General features: G+C 55.4%; 1 protein-coding gene across 2 annotated transcripts in view; it reads right to left on the reverse strand.

The window, feature by feature from the left end:
- Window positions 1-9,348: 9,348 nt before the first annotated feature.
- Window positions 9,349-17,842, reverse strand: part of NFATC1 (nuclear factor of activated T cells 1) — a 76,637-nt gene continuing 68,143 nt past the window's right edge. For both annotated transcript variants that reach the window (XM_058676792.1, XM_058676793.1), the window contains exon 10: window positions 9,349-9,581. In XM_058676792.1, the coding sequence (XP_058532775.1) occupies window positions 9,579-9,581 (3 nt within the window). In that variant the 3' untranslated portion in view covers window positions 9,349-9,578. The remainder of the gene's footprint in view (window positions 9,582-17,842) is intronic.

Raw genomic sequence — 17,842 nt, forward strand, 5'->3', positions numbered from 1 at the left:
CCAGCTTTATTCCCACCTCATCCCAGGGCAGTCCCAGGCACAGCTGGCAGCTCAGTGGGTCTCTGTTCTAGCTCCCAGAATACTGGACCCTGTCCCCTAGGGTACTGCAACTCCACAACCCCATGGCAGGCTGGGAGGGGCTGATGGGAGAGAGACCCAAGGACAGGGGTGTGGGACTCCTGAGAGCCTGCCTCCCGGTGGGTTCTGGAGGCTGTGTAACAGGAGGGCAGCAGGGCAGGTCCTAATGCCCAGTGAAGGGTCTTCCGGGGTCAGGCCTTCCCGCAACTCTATCTTCATGGCTCCCCTTGGCACTGTTCCCCAAGCCAGGCATTTGATCAGTTTACTCAAAGTGCCTCTGCAGACCAGGTTTCATTAACCCAGTACGCGTCAGAGCCTGCACCCACTGAGCCCTTGCCCTCGCTCTTATGGGACCTCAGGAAACTCTTCAGAAAGCTGGAGACGAACTCGACCTTGGGCTGCTCTCACAAGAGGTGAGCAATGATCGTGGTGACACGTGAGCCACACAGGAATGGAAGGTCGTGGGTGGATGCATGTGTAATGTACAGTTGGACAGATGGGTGGACACCGGATGGATGGACTGACAGACAGATGGAGATCGGACAAATAGAGAGAGGGAAGAGGGGGTGACGGGAGATGAATAGATGGGTGGGTGTCTGGCCCTGTCTCATTAAGGTCCCACTGCAACAAGGAACGCTGTTGCTACCTGCTGCCTCCCCACCCCCCAGGAGTGTCTTCAGAAAGTCCCTTGTCCATCTGCCTCCAAAGGCAGTTTTGGGCATCAGATGAGGTGGAGCATGTTTGTAAGAAATAGTGAAAACCATAGCTGAGTGAAATTCACGTGTGGTTATAAACCAGGCTCAGTGGAATCCAAATTAGTGCAAAGTCTGAATTAGAGGGCATTTAAAAATCGTCTTTATTCCTTCCAAGTGTATGTCATTAAGGTACTAATTGCTAATAGCATATTTTCAAGTAGAAGTCCGGCTGGGCCCACTCCAATGAATAGGAAAATAAATCTCATAATTAGCAGCCTCATTTGCATGCAAACAATGAGCGTTCCCCAAGTCTTAAAGCGGTCCCCGTGAAGGTGGTGTTTGCACTCCTGTTTTAAGTGATTAAATCGCTTGGCAAGCCTCTTCCACGCCAGAAAGTTGAAAGGTAAACCCAGGCGCAGCCAAGTCATCATTAATATCCAATTATCCTGAATTCCAGGCCGGCCCTGTGAGTGAGCGTCCAGGTGCAGCACGCCCCCCACAGTGCCTGGGCATGAAAACAAACATAGGTGCTCCGCGGGTGAGCCTCCAACCCATGGCACAGGGCGAGGAGGAACCCCTCAAACGCAGCCCACACACCACCCACGCCTGGGGGAGGGAGCCGCATGCCTGTGGGGCACTGACATATCTTCGAGTCTCTGTTGATTTTGTAAAAGCTGTGAAAACCTCCTGGCCCATCCCCAGGATTTTTTGTTCTTCCTCCAGGTAAAAAGCATATTTGGCAGCTAGAGCTGTTTTTCAGTCTCTGTTTGATGCTTCCCTTCCGATTAAAATTATATGAGGCCCGGAGGCATAGCTGGTGATCACGAGCCACTCGCTTGGCCAGACGTGCAGTTTCCATTTGAATAGCATGATTGTTATGGGACATAAAATGCCTGCGAAAGGGAGATTGACTACTGCTCTGACTGAAAATTGGCTTTCTAAGAAGCTTTGAAATATCAGGATCAGAACTTGCACTTGAGCCAAGAGGGACTAACAGGGTCCAGATTTAGTCTTCCACCAAAATAACTTTTAACAGTGGACAAAATATAGGAAACATGTGTTAGACATTCAACGTCAGGCTGTGCAAGGCAGCCGGCCTGTGGGGCGGGCAGGCAGGGCGAGGCCTGGAGAAGGGCCCAGGCCCCAGTGCAGGGAGAGGGCTCAGGCAGGGTGCTCTTCGTAGCAGAGGTGAGAGGGGCCTCAAGTCTTTCCAGAGCCTGGTGGGGGGAATAAGGGTGAGATAAGGTGGGAGGGTGAGACCCTGAAGCTCTTTGAGGGTCTCGCCCAACACAGCCACTGGGTGTCTGGGAGGAAGCCCCTCAGGGCCGGGAAAGACCCACTGAGACGTGTTGGTGCCCCACAGGCCTGCGGCAAGAGCTGAAATGGGAGGCAGGGTTATCAGAACAATAGCTATGGCAGATGCAGATTCCTGAGTGTGGAGAAAAGGCATTAGAACAGGGTGTTCAGGAGCAAGCTGTGGACCAGCTCACACACCAGCAGGAGGGAGCTGTGGATGAGCTCCACACACAGTGGGAGGGAGCCGTGGACCAGCGACCAGCTCCACTCACCAGCAGGAGGGAGCCGTGGACCAGCGACCAGCTCCACTCACCAGCGGGAGGGAGCCGTGGACCAGCGACCAGCTCCACACACAGCGGGAGGGAGCCGTGGACCAGCCCCACGCACAGCAGGAGGGAGCCGTGGACCAGTTCCACGTACCAACAGGAGGCACTGCAACACGAGCTCTGAGCAGTTGTGACTGAAAGAGGAATTTATTTGAGTGCACCAGTTTTTGAAATCCACGTGAGCTTTTTCCTGATAAGCACTCTCCATGAACACTCTAAAGACCCCCCTTTACGTGTGATTGGCATCTCCGAAAGAGAGGGCAGGAACAGCTGAACAGACGGTGGCTGACATTTCCACATTTGATGGAAATTACATACTGTAGGTCCATGAAGTCAGCAAACCCCGAATACTACAGGCAAAATAAAATAATGAAAACAAATTGCACAGAAAACAGCGCCATGCAGTGCTAGAGGTGGCTGAGAACAAAGCCGCACGTGAGAATGGTGGACAAGCAATCAAAATACCAGCAAACAGAATCTACAGGAACAAGGATTTTCAGAAATGAAGAGTCATTCAGGAGGCACACAGCTGATCAGAGGGACCCTAACATTCGTGAGAACACAGCGTCACGACGCTCTTGTTCCCAACAGGACAGATGAAGCACGAGCTGGCACTGTGTGTTGGCAGCCTGATAGAGAACTTCTGCATAGTCCATCGGTTCACATCCCCCTGGTGGTGGAGATTGGGAACATAAGGAGTGGATTTCCACTGTCCCCTCAGCCTGAGGGACAAGACAAGGGTGTCTACTGTCACAGCTGTCGCCTGAGATCTCCACGCAATTGCCTATGACACTGTCATTCCATAGAAATATCAGCCTGAGTCCTGCCCGTTTCACTTCTCAGGAAGTGGACAGGACAAGGACACCACAGACCATGGCTGGGATCAGGGCAGGGACACCACGGACCTCAGCTGGGATCAGCGAGCTGCTGGACTGCTCAGCAGGGGAGCCGCCGGGTGACTAGGGAGAGGATGAACCTCTTGCGCTTGCACAGAAAGTGAGGGTTCCAGACGACCAACTCAGAGCACGAAGCCACAAAGCCAGAGAAGCTGCTCAGGCTGGGCTGGGCTCAGCTCCAGTGTCTGACCCTTCAGAGGGGAGTCGTGCACTGGACCCTCAGATCTCACGGACAAGGCTGTGTTCCTGGAGAATACCAGTGAGCCATGAAACAGGTGGAACAGGAGGTAACGGGCCACAGCAGCACTCGCAGACTGCACTCAGCCACCCCACGCATGCCTGCAGGCGGATGTGACACCTGATGCCCGTGTGGGTGATGAGCCTGCAATTTCACTCACAGGAGCTGAAGAACAGGCAGAGGCTGGGGCCCTGTGCTCAGCAGGAGCCCCACGGAGTGGTAGTTCTGTGCCTGGCCTTGGCTGTGAGAGGCTTCCAAGGCCTTGTGCGTGCTCAGAAAACTGGAGAGCTCTGGACAAGTGCTGAGAATCGTGCCCACGTCTGTGCCCATTTTGTGGGGTCCTCTCCTGCACAGCACCACTTCCCTCACGAGCTTGTCTTGGCTGGAGAGATGCGGGGGTTAAGAGTGAAACCAAGCTGGTGGAAGAAGGCTGACAACCAGGGCTCCCTGAAACAGAGAAAGGGAGAGAGGAGGGAAAGATCCCACATGCTGATTCACCCCCCAAATTTACAGGCTGGCTAGGAGTCAGGAACTCCACGAGGGTCTCCTGCACGGGTGGGTGAAGCTGTCAGCAGGACGGACCTGGAACAGAACCAGACACTGGGTACGGGAGGCAGGCCCCAGGCAGCGTCCAGCTCCTCGGCCACCTCCAGACATTGTTGCCTTGAAAGAAAGGGTCCACAGGATTTGTCGGCTTCCCCTGTGGGTGAAGACACCAGAGCCCAGGCCATGCTCACGGGGTGACTGAACAATGGTCAGCTACGTGTGGGCAAGTTCCCAGGGGCCAGTTGGCCTGGAAAAGTCACCTCCATGGCCGACATTGTCTCTGCAGTCACTGTCCTCCTCAGATCCTGCTTGACAGCCTGCATCTGCCCGGAACACCTCCCAGCTCTTCTGCGGTTGGCGTGGCTCTCATCCTAATGCCAGGCCAGGCACTGAGAAAGCAAGGGGCGGGTGAAGCCCACAGAGTCAACCTGGAGAAGGCAGGGCGCCTTTTCACACCTACCTGGTTGCCTTCGCTGCTTCTTAGAAGGGAAGCACAGCGAGCAGGGAGGCAGCGGCGTCAGGCAGGGGGAGGGTAAGCAGCCTGCAGGAGCCTGTCCCAGGCCCAGCACGAGTCAGTCCTGCTTAAATGCTGGCATGGGGGTGGGGGTGGGGGCTCCTGCTTGGGTCCTAGCATTCCCCTGCTCCTTCCAGAGGCACAGAAGGCGTCACTTGGGGCAGCCCACTGGGGAGGGTTCTTCCCTTGCAGATACTCAGCCTGGGCACCCAGGAATCAGTCACTCCATGGCATAGACTTGGCACTGCATTCTCTTGGTCTCTATGACCACGTCTTGCTGTCTGTCTCTCTTCCTGGTGTCTCTCTAGCTCATATGGCTACTGCTTGCTTTCAGCTGGGGTCTCCATGGCTTCCCCACATGGCCAGGCTCTGGTGGGGTGTGTCCCTGAGGGAATCAGGAGGCAGGTGGTCTGCCTTGTCCTGCAGCCACCAAGTCCCCCAAAGGCCTGAGCCCAAGGCCAGGAAACACTGCCTGGGAGATGGCCCTACTCCAGTTCTGGCCCTTGGCTCTGACTGGGAACAGTTTCTGCCTCATGGGTGTGGGGCTGGCAAGCAGGGAGCCCGGGTCTCCTGGCATGGCTGGACACATGGCCATCCACAGCCCCACTGTCAGTGTCCCAGACACGCTGGGGCCAGCAGGCTGAGCCATGCACTGTGAGCCTCGGTTGCAGCCGACATCTCAACGGGTGGGAGCTCCTGGCCCCCAGGGTTTAGTGCTCAGTCCTCTGCCCTGAGAGCCCACACCCAGGGAAGACCCTCTAACTGCCTCGATTTTGCACCCTAAAGCCAAGGGATGGATGCAGACAGCCAGGCAGGACCAGAGTCCCCTTCTAGGAGCTGCGCTTGTAAGAGCAGAAGCTGATCCATGCCCGCGTCTCTAGGGCCTGAGCCAGGAGGAGAGGCTGTGGCTGTGGTGATTCCAGAACATGGAGCAGAGGGTGGGGGTAGGGGAAGGCAAAGAACCCCCGGGGCCAGGCAGCAGATGGATAGCGTGGGCTTGAGTCACTCAAACTCCTTGCCCGCAGCTGTGACTCAAGCTGCCCAACAGTCTCATCTGCACTCTTCCTCCTTCCCCTGGCCCCTGGGGCCATGAACTCTGAAAGCAAGCTCTGCGAGGCCAGGATGGGCTAGGAGTCAGGCAGGTGTTGCACCGAATACCTGTGGGCTGCAGTGCATCTCAGACAATAGCCTCTTGCTGTGTGTACTGGAGACCAGCCAGACGGCCAAGGTCACACATATGGACTTGAGGGCCCTGTCCCCTGATTCTGCACATTTGGTTAGTGAGCACCAAACTCAGTTCTCTTGGTGTCAAGAGCTATCAGTGGGGGCTGGCATGACAGCTCAATTGGCTAATCCTTCCCCTGTAAGTGCCAGGATCCCATATGGGCACCGGTTTGTGTCTCAGCTGCTCTACTTCCCATCCAGCTCCCTGCTTGTGGCCTGAGAAAGTAGTCGAGGATGGCCCAAAACCTTGGGACCCTGCATCCATGTGGGAGACCTGGAAGTTCCTGGCTCCTGGCTTTGGATTAGCTCAGCTCTGGCTATTGCAGCCACTTGAGGGGTGAATCAGCAGATGGAAGATCTTTCTGTCTCTTCTTCTGTCTATAGATCTGCTTTTCCAATAATCTTAAAAAAGAAAAAGGTTATTAATGGGATATATTCCCATCTGCATTCCTAATTGGGTGCATGAGCTGGTGACTGATTGGGACGGTGACACAGGCATACAATGAGGACTTCACCCAAGAATTCTGCCCCAAAGGCCTGAACACAGAGCTGTGTGAAAGGGGAGTGGACATGAGCTGGGGGTGGACAGGCCAGGTGACCGACTGTGCGGACCCCACAGAAGTGACCGTGACACACTGAGAAGCTCCACTGCATGGGAGGCTGGGGGGCCAGACATGGGGCAGGGGTGGCCTTGGGTGACAAGGGCGTTCTGGAGTAAGACAGAAGTGGTGTCAGAAACGTCACTGTAAGTGCTGAAAATCCAAATTTCACCTGCACTCAGGACAAAGCAAAAGCCGGCCTTGCACAGAGGCTGTTGGCTCCTCTCGGCCCCCATCTGTCCCCCACACACGGCAGCCCCATGAGGCTACTCCTATTTGCACAGAGTGTGCGCTCTGGGTGCTGTGTCAGTGTGTGGGATCTGGGGGGTGCGGGTAGTTGGAGTGCTGGGCAGGTGGGTACGCAGGCCTTTGCCCAGCTGTACCAGAGGGCGACGAGGACTCAGACACAAGTCCGATGTGGAGTAGGTCCTGGTCATCTCACACAATCTAAGCCATGGAAACAAGGCAGAGGGGGTCTCATGCCTTGTGTGTGGCAGCCCGCCAAGGGGCACGTGTGTCCCTAGGAGATAGCCCGTGGGCAGTGACCCTTGGGAAGGTCCCCAGGCCACCTGCCTCCGTGAAGCAGTGCGTCCCAGGAGAGCGCTGCCTGGAACATCTGATACGTGTGAGGACCACATTGCATGCAGCTCCCCCGTGCCTTGCTCTGTGGCACTCTCTGGGACTCATGGTTACTCAGAGCCACGCCCCTCGTAGAAGCCACCTGGCTGCCTCTGGGCTGTATCTGCATTTCCGGCATAGAAGAATCTTATGTAGGATCATGGAAAAGGGGGTTAGAGAACACACTTTAGAACCAAGAGCTTCTAGCTTGGCCATGTGTGGTGCCTACTGTAGACCGGGATGCCCAGACGGGCACTCTCAGCAGAGGGGGTAGCAGGAGTTTCCTCCGCAGCCAGCAGGATGCCAGGCTTCTCCAGGACATGGTGTCACTGACAGGCTGCAGCCTGGACAAGACCTGGGGCTGGACAGTGCAGATTCTGACAGCAGTAGCCACTTACAAGACTCCAAGAAGGCTCCTTTCAGCCTCTGGGGCCCCTGTGCCTGGTCCAGGCATAAGGCCTCTGCTGTCTCTCTGGCCACAGGCCTCTCAGCGAGGCACACAAGAAGCAACACCCACAGACTCACAGCTGTAGCCCACCCGCGTCTGTGTGAGCAGAGGGTGGCTCCGGGCAGTGGGTGGGCAGCAGGGGCAGGCTCCAGCATCTCCTGCTGCAGCGATTACCAAACCGCAAGGGACTCTGTGTGTGGCCCAAGCCGCGCCCAGGAGCTTCCCTGAGCGAGAATACGGCACAGAAGCTGGAGTTCCTCCTGCACCCCGCCCAGATGACCAGCTTCTAGGCTGCCTGCAGGATGCTGCTCCTGGCCATATCTCCTCTCCATGGGGGGACAAGCTCCAGTTCGGTCCACTTCTGCAGCAAGGGACCCGTGGGCTGCCCGGCACAGCCAAGCACACACACCCGTAGGGGCAAACCACCAGAACGGACCACTTGCAGACCAACTGTCCAGCAAAAATACTGCTTTATTGGGCCTAACTACAAAGACAGCTGAGACATTCACCAACATCTCCTCCCACATGGCAGGCGATCAAGGCACGCCACATGCAAGTCCTAGGTCAGCAGGCGCAGGCGGGTGGGGTGCAGTGCCCGCACACCCGTGGCTGGCCACTGGCTCTTGGCGGTCCTGTGAAAACACTACACGACAGCTTCAGCTTTTTGTTTCTGTGAGTCAGAAACGGTAAGCATCATCCAAAGACATTTCAAAGGTGACTCCTCCCGCAGACCAGGAGTGGGAGCTCCACCATGCCTTGGGTGACTGGCCACCAAGTCTCCGCCCATAGGTGCAATTCAGTCATGTTCCATAAGGGGGCATTAACTCCTAAGGCACAGTTATTAGGTTAAACATGTTTTAATTAAACCATGCATTTTGGTTATATGAAACAATAGGTCACTGCAATAATACTGTGTCATAAGCAGTTAATGGTATAAAATGCAGTAGTAAAATCTACACTACCTACATCAGCACTAACTCATCTGAACAGGTATTTCGCATTGCTATGGAGAGAAACGTTTTTTGGTAACTGTTTGCTTAGACCAAGCAGAGGGCTGTAAGGCTTCTGTGAAATAATCATCTTAAGTTGAACAAATATAGTACACCCCTTGTGTAATGTTATTTACAGTTACTTCCCGATTTTACAATTCGGCAACCAGTGGGCATCTGTTTGCACCACTTCTGGCTGTAACTGGGAGACCAGGACATGCACCTGTCAGAGGGGTGGGCAGGGGCAGACCCCTGCGGATGGGGTCTCAGGCTGCTTTCCAGAACAAATGCCAGTTATTGCTAACGTGAACGCCCCAGCTGGGCAAAGACGGAATTCCCATCTCGGTGACTTACTGGTCGTGCATCAATACAGGCCTAACTATGTACACATGCGGACGCAAGGCCTAGCCTGGGGCAGAGAGATGCCTTGCTTTGTCCAGTAACCTACTGTGCTATTCAACCTACTTGTGCTATGTTTAAAGCCAGATTAAAACAAAGTCCTAGCATGCTACTCTTAACACTCCTGTGGTTCTGGGGACATGGAGGCGGGAGCTGGATCGCGGAACAGCAGAGGTGGACACTGCAGCACGCCTGCAGGATGAGCCAGAGGCAAGCGGGACCTCCGCTCGGGCTTTCTTGCAAACTCTGGCTCCCCGTGTTCTTTCAGCTAATGCGAGAAAAGAGCTCCAGGCTGACTGACACACTATGGCAGCTTGTGCTGCTGTAGGTTCACGTCGACTTCCCTGTGGCTGAGCCCGGTCGTCTGGGCGCGTAAGGCACTGCAGCGCTGAATCCAGCGGCCATGGTAGGCCCTGTCCACCTCCCACCGTTCTCGTGAGAAGACTTATCCTTCAGGAGCCATGGTGGCCACTTGCTTTCCTGCCTTCCTCCCAATCAGCAGGCCACTGCTTCTTTGTCCAATAACAAACACTCGTCTCCTTGCCTTCAGTGAGTTGCAAGTCCTGAGTGGCGCCAGCCATGTGTTTGATTTACTTGGAGTCACGGCTACTGGCGCTTGGCTGTCCCCAGGAGCCAGCACCACTGCTGTATAACCTCCGCCGTGCACATTAGGGGCGGGTGGTGCTGGAGAGGTCGTTCCATATAACTTCATTTACTGCAAGAAAAGAGATACAGGGTCAGGGCGGCCATCATACTCAGAGGACACGGGCGCCCTGGCCACCCCTCAGCCATGTCCAGTGTGACATGGTGCAGCCCAAAGGGAACAGCACTGCCCTCTCCCTTGGCTGCGCGGGGCCTGAGTTCTCGAACTGGCTGGGGGCATGGCAGCAGCGGCTCTGCCAGGATGGACCTCATCCAGGATGGGTGCCAGGGTGAGGGGGTTCCCGCCCGATGTGTTCATGAACTTGCAAAGCAGGTGAGTCACCATTGACAGGCCTCTGGTCTCTGCATGGAGCCGGGTGGAGGTTTCTCAACTGTGTCGGGGGCAGGGACAGCACAGGGGCCCAGGCCCCTTGCTGAGGGCCTCTGGTTCTCATTTCCCTGTAGGGGGTCAAGTCACAGAACCCCCCCAGGCCACACCCTGTGTGAGTGTTGGCAGACAGGGAGGAAATGACCGCAGCTGGCAGAAGCCTTTGCGAGCACAGTGCACAACATCCCCTCTGTCCACTGTGGCCACCTGATGGGCACTGAGATAGGAAATGTCACAGGCAGGCTGTCACTGTGTCCCCGTTCCCAGTAGCTTGCTGGGGGTGGGGGTGTGGGCTCTGCTGGCGTCACGGAACTGCTGGGCTTCCCTTGGCCGGGGCCTGGAGGCTGCGCCCAGATAAACCCGAGCGCCTCTCAGAGGCCCAGCCCGTCCGGGGCGGCTTCCTGGAGCCAGTGGTGGGTGTGCGTGTCATCACCTCCCTTCCCCAAGTGCCCCCCCATCCCGCCCCAGCTGCTTGGAACAACAACAATCCCACAGCGCAAGGGGAGTGGATGGCACAGCTCAGAGCCCAGCACGGTGGCAGTCCAGTGGCACACACAGAGTAGCACAGCGTGTCTGCATCACTGAGTTGTCCCGTCCCACCCCAGAAGCCTCGGCTGGCAGCCACGAGGACATGTGCCGGGTCACCGACCATAGGGTGCGACGTTGCCCCCTGAGTGGGCTCTGGCTGCTGGCCTGACAGCACCGGGAGGGCACACCTCCTGCGACTCCTCAGCTGCTAATGAGGCCCAGGTGTGCAGGGTGCTCCCAGGAGCCAGCCTTCAGGACTCAACTTGTCCCCAAGTGCGCAGGCAGCTCCTCAGCCAGAGGCGCTTTCCATGACACAGCAGCAGTAGAGGGCCGCACACAGGCTCCTTCCTGTGCACAGCCCAGTGTCCCACACGGGTCCTCTCACCCTCCTCACAGAGGCCCGACATGCAGAGCTTGCGAACCTCACTGGCTGCATCACAGCCGCACCAAGCAACATTGTGACAGAGAAGCACTGCATCTGGAGGTTGCGTGGATAAAGAGGAGCTGTTGTTCCAGGAGCAGCCCTGGCCGTGCGACGCAGGGCCAGCCGGGCGCTGAGGGCAAGCCGGGCGCAGAGTGTGTGGCATGGCAGAGATGAGACAGGAAGCCACCCTGAATCCTGGCCAGTGCCCTGGCCCTGGGAAATGGGTGGACAGGATCCAGAAAACATCTGGATGGCTGGTGGGGAGGAAGTCCACCTGCAAGGCATGGTCAGCTTTGACCTGGACCTAAAGGAAAGAATGGAATGGAGGTTCCGAGGTCTGACACAGAGGAGCCCACCAAGTTACTTCTCCCGCAAATCCCAAGGACAGTGGAGCACCCGGATGGCATCTCGGTATAAACATGGATGGAGTCTCCAAAGACTCAGGCAACAATGGTCTGCGGTCTGGAAGGGTTGAAAGTAACTTCTGAGGGACGAGGGAAGTGCTAGGTATGAGATAACAATGAGGGGTGAGGGAGGTGTGAGGCAGTAGTGAGGGGTGAGGGAGGTGTGAGGTAATAGTGAGGGAGGTGTGAGGTAATAGTGAGGGGTGAGGGAGGTGTGAGGTAATAATGAGGGGTGAGGGAGGTGTGAGGTAATAATGAGGGGTGAGGGAGGTGTGAGGTAATAATGAGGGGTGAGGGAGGTGTGAGGTAATAATGAGGGGTGAGGGAGGTGTGAGGTAATAATGAGGGGTGAGGGAGGTGTGAGGTAATAATGGGGGGTGAGGGAGGTGTGAGGTAATAATGAGGGGTGAGGGAGGTGTGAGGTAATAATGAGGGGTGAGGGAGGTGTGAGGTAATAATGAGGGAGATGTGAGGTAATAATGAGGGGTGAGGGAGGTGTGAGGTAATAATGAGGGGTGAGGGAGGTGTGAGGTAATAGTGAGGGGTGAGGGAGGTGTGAGGTAATAGTGAGGGAGGTGTGAGGTAATAGTGAGGGGTGAGGGAGGTGTGAGGTAATAATGAGGGGTGAGGGAGGTGTGAGGTAATAATGAGGGGTGAGGGAGGTGTGAGGTAATAATGAGGGGTGAGGGAGGTGTGAGGTAATAATGAGGGGTGAGGGAGGTGTGAAGTGATAATAAGATAGGTGAGGAGGACATTTGGGGAAACAATGCTGCAAACTGAGGGAGGTAAGGGGCAGTGATGGTGTGCAGTGGGTTTGATCTGAGCCGTAGTCATGATGTCCCAGTGGATGCGGCCTCAGTGGTGCGTGATTACGATGAGATCTGAGGTAGGCTGGAGTGGGGATGCTCACATTGTTAATTATTGCTGTGATGGGAAATGCTGAGACGCACAGAAGAAGGCCTGCTGGAAACAGCCAGAGCATGCTGGGCATCCAACAGGTGGTGGTGTGGCGAAGTGTGGGGGAGGTCTCAGGTCTCCTGCTGCTGAGTTTGACGGGCACCTGGGGGCACTTTGTCAGCACCGGATGAGGCTAGGGTGTAGTCAAGGGATGGAAGAGCCACCTCGGAAGCAGTGATGCAGGTAGGAGGCAGACTTGAGGGGTGAGTGAGAGATGGGGACAGTGGTGAACAGGAGGGGCTCGAGGAACAGTGCTGAGACAAGAGGGGTCGGGGGACAGTGGTGGACAGGAAGGGTCGGGGACAGTGGTGGACAGGAGGGGTCGGGGACAGTGGTGGACAGGAGGGGTCGGGGACAGTGGTGGACAGGAAGGGTCGGGGACAGTGCTGAGACAAGAGGGGTCGGGAGACAGTGGTGGACAGGAAGGGTCGGGGACAGTGGTGGACAGGAGGGGTCGGGGACAGTGGTGGTTACCACATGGCATTCTGATTGGTAACTTCTAATGGACAGGAGGAAGACAGCAAGCAAAGCAGCCGAGCAGCTGAGAATCTTCTAGTTACTCATGGTTTGCAGACCACAGGAAAAATAACATCTGCTTGCAAAGGTAAAAGAGGAAGAGAGCTGAGCAGTGGGCTTCCCCGTCTGCCCACTGATGCACCTGACCTCGAGGGAGAGCCCGGGGTCGGGGGCGGATGGGAAACCCCTCGGTGTGTCCCCCACCTGTCACGTCCCTGACCGAGGAGTGCTCTCACTTGTTGCTTTCTGCCTCCCTTTGGGACACACAAGGCTTTCAGGGGAGCCAGAGCTTGCTGAGTAAGCCGCTGTGTGCAGGTGGTCTCACAAGAGCTTCCCTGCACCACTGCGTGGGCTTCATGAGAGGTGCCATGAAGTGGCTCAGGCTGGGATCCCAGGAATCAGACAGACATCAGCACCATGATCATTGTACAGCAGCTGGTGGCCCCCCAGCCGTGGCCTGAGGCTTGGCGCCTGTCCCCATGGCACAGATGGACATGGGACTCCACCCCCTTCTCCCATGAGGTCATGGTTAGAGTCCCCAGTCAGCCCACGATTACCAGCGGGCCTGCTGGCTATTTTGGGGTGGCGTCTCCCGCCGCTGCGGCTTTGTCAGGGACACCCACGCTTTCCCATCGTGTCTTCTCTCCACTGATCATTTCCACCTCCTATTCAGCTTTTCCACCGTCACACAGGGCTTTTTCTTTTCTTTTTTTTTTCTTTCTGGAAGGGTTTGAACTGCAGGTAACATGTGACCCTCACAACCTGTCAGAAACCCAAAAGAGGAAGCTGGGTGCTGTTGCTGCCTTGGGGCGACCCTGCCACAGGATGTGGGGAGCTGTTACCCCACAGCTTACTTTAATGGGCAGGGGCTTTCCCTCCGAGTGACTTTTCTCTGAAATGTTCCTAAATGGAAATTATTAATTTTTTTCAAAAGCTAGTGTGCGGCCACCTGAATCCTGGTTGTTTTGGGGGCCATGCGGGATGGGCATGTGTACTGATCCTCACAGCACCCTACATTCACCTCATTTCCATGTGCATCCTGAGGTAATTTACAAATTTGCAGAAAGATGATTGAAGGTATGCGTGTAGAAAAATTTGAAATCCATGCATAGTTTTTCAAAACACACATTTTTCAGGAACTTTCCAAAGATCCCTTTTATGCATAATCTCAAAACACTTTGGCTCCAAAATAAAGTTGTCTTTAAACTCCACTTTCCATGGTCTGTTTGAAGTACCAGAAGTGAATGGAAGATAACACAGCATTTAAAAATTTGCTTCCACTGTATTTGAGAGAGACAGAGACCGAGAGAGACAGACAAGTGGTGAGTTTCCATCTTCCATCCGATTAACTTCCCAAATGCCCATGATGGCTGGGACTGGGCCACGCCCGGTCGGGACCCCTGAGCTCATCCAGGTGGTCTGTGTAGGTGGCGGGAAAGCACCCACGACCTCAAGCCTTCACCTGCTGCCTCCCAGGATTGACAGTAACAGGAAGCGAGGATGGGGAGCAGAGCTGGAACCATGACACAAAGCTGGGCTCTGTGGGAATGTGGCTGACTACTGCTGCAAACAGCCCCTACCCAGGGCCTTAAAAAACGTGAAAATGAAACTATCCAAACTCCAGGCACTCCATGCACAGCGTTCTCGGATGCCTCCTGATCACACCTGTCCTTCCAGAGGGGCACAGTTAAACCTGCAGCCCCATCTGCCAGGGTGGCTGCTAGAGTGGCCAGTCCCTTGGTGAGCCTTCAGTGAAGCACACAGACATTGCGAACTCAAGCTAGCGCAGGATTAACTGCAGCCTGAGCACCAGCTCATGTCGTGGCCTGGGAAAGTGGTAAAGGATGGCCCAAGTGTCTGGGCCCCTCCCCCACAGGGGAGACCTGTGGGGAATGCCAGGCCCAGTGCGGCTGTTGAGGCCTCCTGGCAAGTAAACCAGTAGATGGAAAATCTCTGTCTCTCCTTTCTCTGTAACTCTTTCAAATAAATCGATCAATCTTTAAAAATGTTTTTTTCCGGGCCCGGCGGTGTGGCCTAGGCTAAAGTCCTCACCTTGAACGCCCCGGGATCCCATATGGGCGCTGGTTCTAATCCCGGCAGCTCCACTTCCCATCCAGCTCCCTGCTTGTGGCCTGGGAAAGCAGTCGAGGACGGCCCGATGCTTTGGGACCCTGCACCCGCGTGGGAGACCCGGAAGAGGTTCCTGGTTCCCGGCTTCGGATCGGCACAGCACCGGCCGTTGCAGTCACTTGGGGAGTGAATCATCGGACGGAAGATCTTCCTCTCTGTCTCTCCTCCTCTCTGTATATCTGACTGTAATAAAACAAATAAATCTTTAAAAAAATGTTTTTTCCACTGCAGTGAACTTTCACAGCCCCCTCAGGTTTCATACCGGCTCCTGTGTGAACCTGTAGCCATGCAAACCAACAGGGTCGGCGGGTGGGGGTAGGGAAGGCCACACTCTACTCTCTGCTGAGTTACCTAAGTTTTTGTAAAGTTCCTCTGCAGCTGAAGATCCAGAGTTGAGCTTCCAGAAGAGTGAAAATATCCATGCTCCCTTCGTTGCCTTAACACGCAGACACATCACATCTATAAGGATGGACAAATGGCTGCTGGCATTACTTCTGTCCCTCAGAGGGTGGGAATAGCAACCCACACCTCTTGAGCTAGGCGTCTGGGTACTGACTGAGCCAGGTCAGCCCTCCATGCCTTGCACTAACCTCTGGCCCTCTGGCCCTCCCAAGTTGTTGTCTTGCAGGCTGCTGGCAAATCCATCAGCTGTGGTGTAAATTTTTGAAAAGCACTGATGAGGAAAGTCAAGGGAGCATGGGGAGACGGGGATCCCTCTCTGTGCCTGGGGGCCCCCGTGGGTGCTGGGAGACGACCATGCACATGGATGCCTAGACCACCTGCATCTGGGATGAGTCCCTCCTCAAAATGACATGCTCTCTGTGCCTCTCTCATCTGCAAGGGTCCTTGGTCCTTGGCAGCAGAACAGGTGTGCTCCCCCTGCAACAATGCACTGCACATGCAGACATGAAATCTGGACTAAACAGCAGTGTCCTTCTGTCGTTTCTTGCACCCGGGTTCGGGAGGTGGGAGGGAGGCCACCATGGGCAGTGGAGACGCGAACAGCAGTGTCAGGTCAGCCTCTGCTAAGTCCACGGGGATGGGGTCCTCCCATCAGTGCTGGGACACACTCGATCTGGTTTGTGCATGGCAGGACATGCTTGCCAGAGAGTCCACGCAGCGTGGCCCATGTGCTCCACCACCTCCCCAACATTGCCCACCTGCCTCCATGCTTGCTTCCTGCGGCCTAAGGCTGTTCTGCCTGGGCCACATAATAGTCCAGGGTGTTACCACAGACCATCCAGCTCCATGCTGTGATAATGTAACAGCCCAGGACATCACGATCGGCCGTCCAGCTGCCTGCCGTCCCACGAAACAGCCCAACACGCCAACATCAACCATTGAGCTGTCTACTGGACAGCCAGAAGTGGCAGCGTTGACTGCTGTGCAATTTTGAGTGGTGGGCTCTGAGAAGACCCTGGCTCCAGCCCCGCCTGCGGTCAGAACACAAACAAGCCATGGAGATGCGGCTCCTTGCACGGCGGCAGTGCCGTGGGTCTCCGAAAGGTGCCACTCTCCCAAAAACTGCAGCTTTGCAGGCTAGGGCTCACAGCATGGCCCCAAAGCCAGTGGTACCCAGCCCCCCAGCTCTGACCTATGCTCTCCCTGCTTCCCTCTGCTAGCCCCGGGGGCTCCTGGGACCTTGTTCAGAGCAGCTGACCTGTGATGGACACATTTGGAGAGCTTGCTGGGCAGAGGTTAGGAATGCTGGCTGCCCAGCTGCTGTGGATGCTGGGGCCTAGACCTGTTGGTGAAAGACTCCCTCTGCTCTGCAGTCGGAACTTCTCCTCAGAATCCTCCTCAGTTGGAAATTGTCTTCGACGGAGGACAAACTCCTGCCAAATCCCAGTCAAGTTAGGACCAACATGCTGGGTGGCGTGGTGCGGCTGTGGGGGCACTGAACAAGCTGCTCCTGGCTGCCGGTCACTTGCAGCTCTCCCAGGGCGGGCACTGGTGCTGTTCTAGCTTTAAAAACAGGACTGAGTGGTCAGGCCAGTGAGTCATGTACTGGGAGAAGCCAGTGCTGCCGCCAGGGGATCGCAGTGAGGATCTAGGCCGGGCCTGGGCCAGAGGGATAGCTGGAGTGCACTGGGCAGAATTCTAAAGGCTCTGTGTCTGCAGCATGTGTGTATGCTCAGCTCAGGAGCTCTTCTGGTTCACTGGCCACCAGAACAGGAAGGAAAGCAGGGGCACTGAGAAGTCAGGCTGAGCTGCGCACAGCGTACTTCACACACGAGTCCCAGTGTATGCTCACACAACTCAACACACACATATGCCTTGGCACATGCTTACACAAGGTCAAACACATTCACAAACAGTGCACCCCCATGTTAACACATGGCACAGAATGGCAACTCAGGCAGATCCTTCTCACTTCTTTCTGCTCTCTGTATTATCTGTTATTTCTTGCAATGCCATGCATCCTCTGTGCCACGGAGGAGACACCTGATAACCCTGGCCATGTCTACGCCAGGGACATAACCTGGCATGGACCAAGAGAAACAGGAACAATGTCAGACTCAAAGAATGAGAAATCTGGCCTACTGACTAAAGTTGTTGCCTTGCACACGCTGGTATCCCATATAGGCGTTGGTTCTAATCCTGGCAGCCCTGTTTCCCATCCAGCTCCCTGCCTATGGCCTGGGAAAGCAGTCGGGCACGGCCCAAAGCCTTAGGAACCTGCACCTGTGTGGGGAACCCAGAGGAAGTTCCTGGCTCTTGGCTTCAGATTACTAGTTCTGGCTGTTACGGCCACTTGGGGAGTGAACCAGCAGATGGAAGATCTTTCTTCATGTCTCTCCTGCTTCTGTAAATCTGATCTGCCTTTTCAAAAAACTAAATAAATCCTAAAACAAATCCATCATGCCAGTTTTTCAAAATTCTATTTATTGACACAGACCATCTATTACACGGAATGTGTGTGAAAAATCTTATTTTTAGCTGCAAAAGGGAGTGATGGCAACTGCTACCAACAGTGACAGCGCTGA

The sequence above is a fragment of the Ochotona princeps genome, chromosome 18 (assembly GCF_030435755.1).
Source record: "Ochotona princeps isolate mOchPri1 chromosome 18, mOchPri1.hap1, whole genome shotgun sequence".
Classification (NCBI taxonomy): Eukaryota; Metazoa; Chordata; class Mammalia; order Lagomorpha; family Ochotonidae; genus Ochotona; species Ochotona princeps.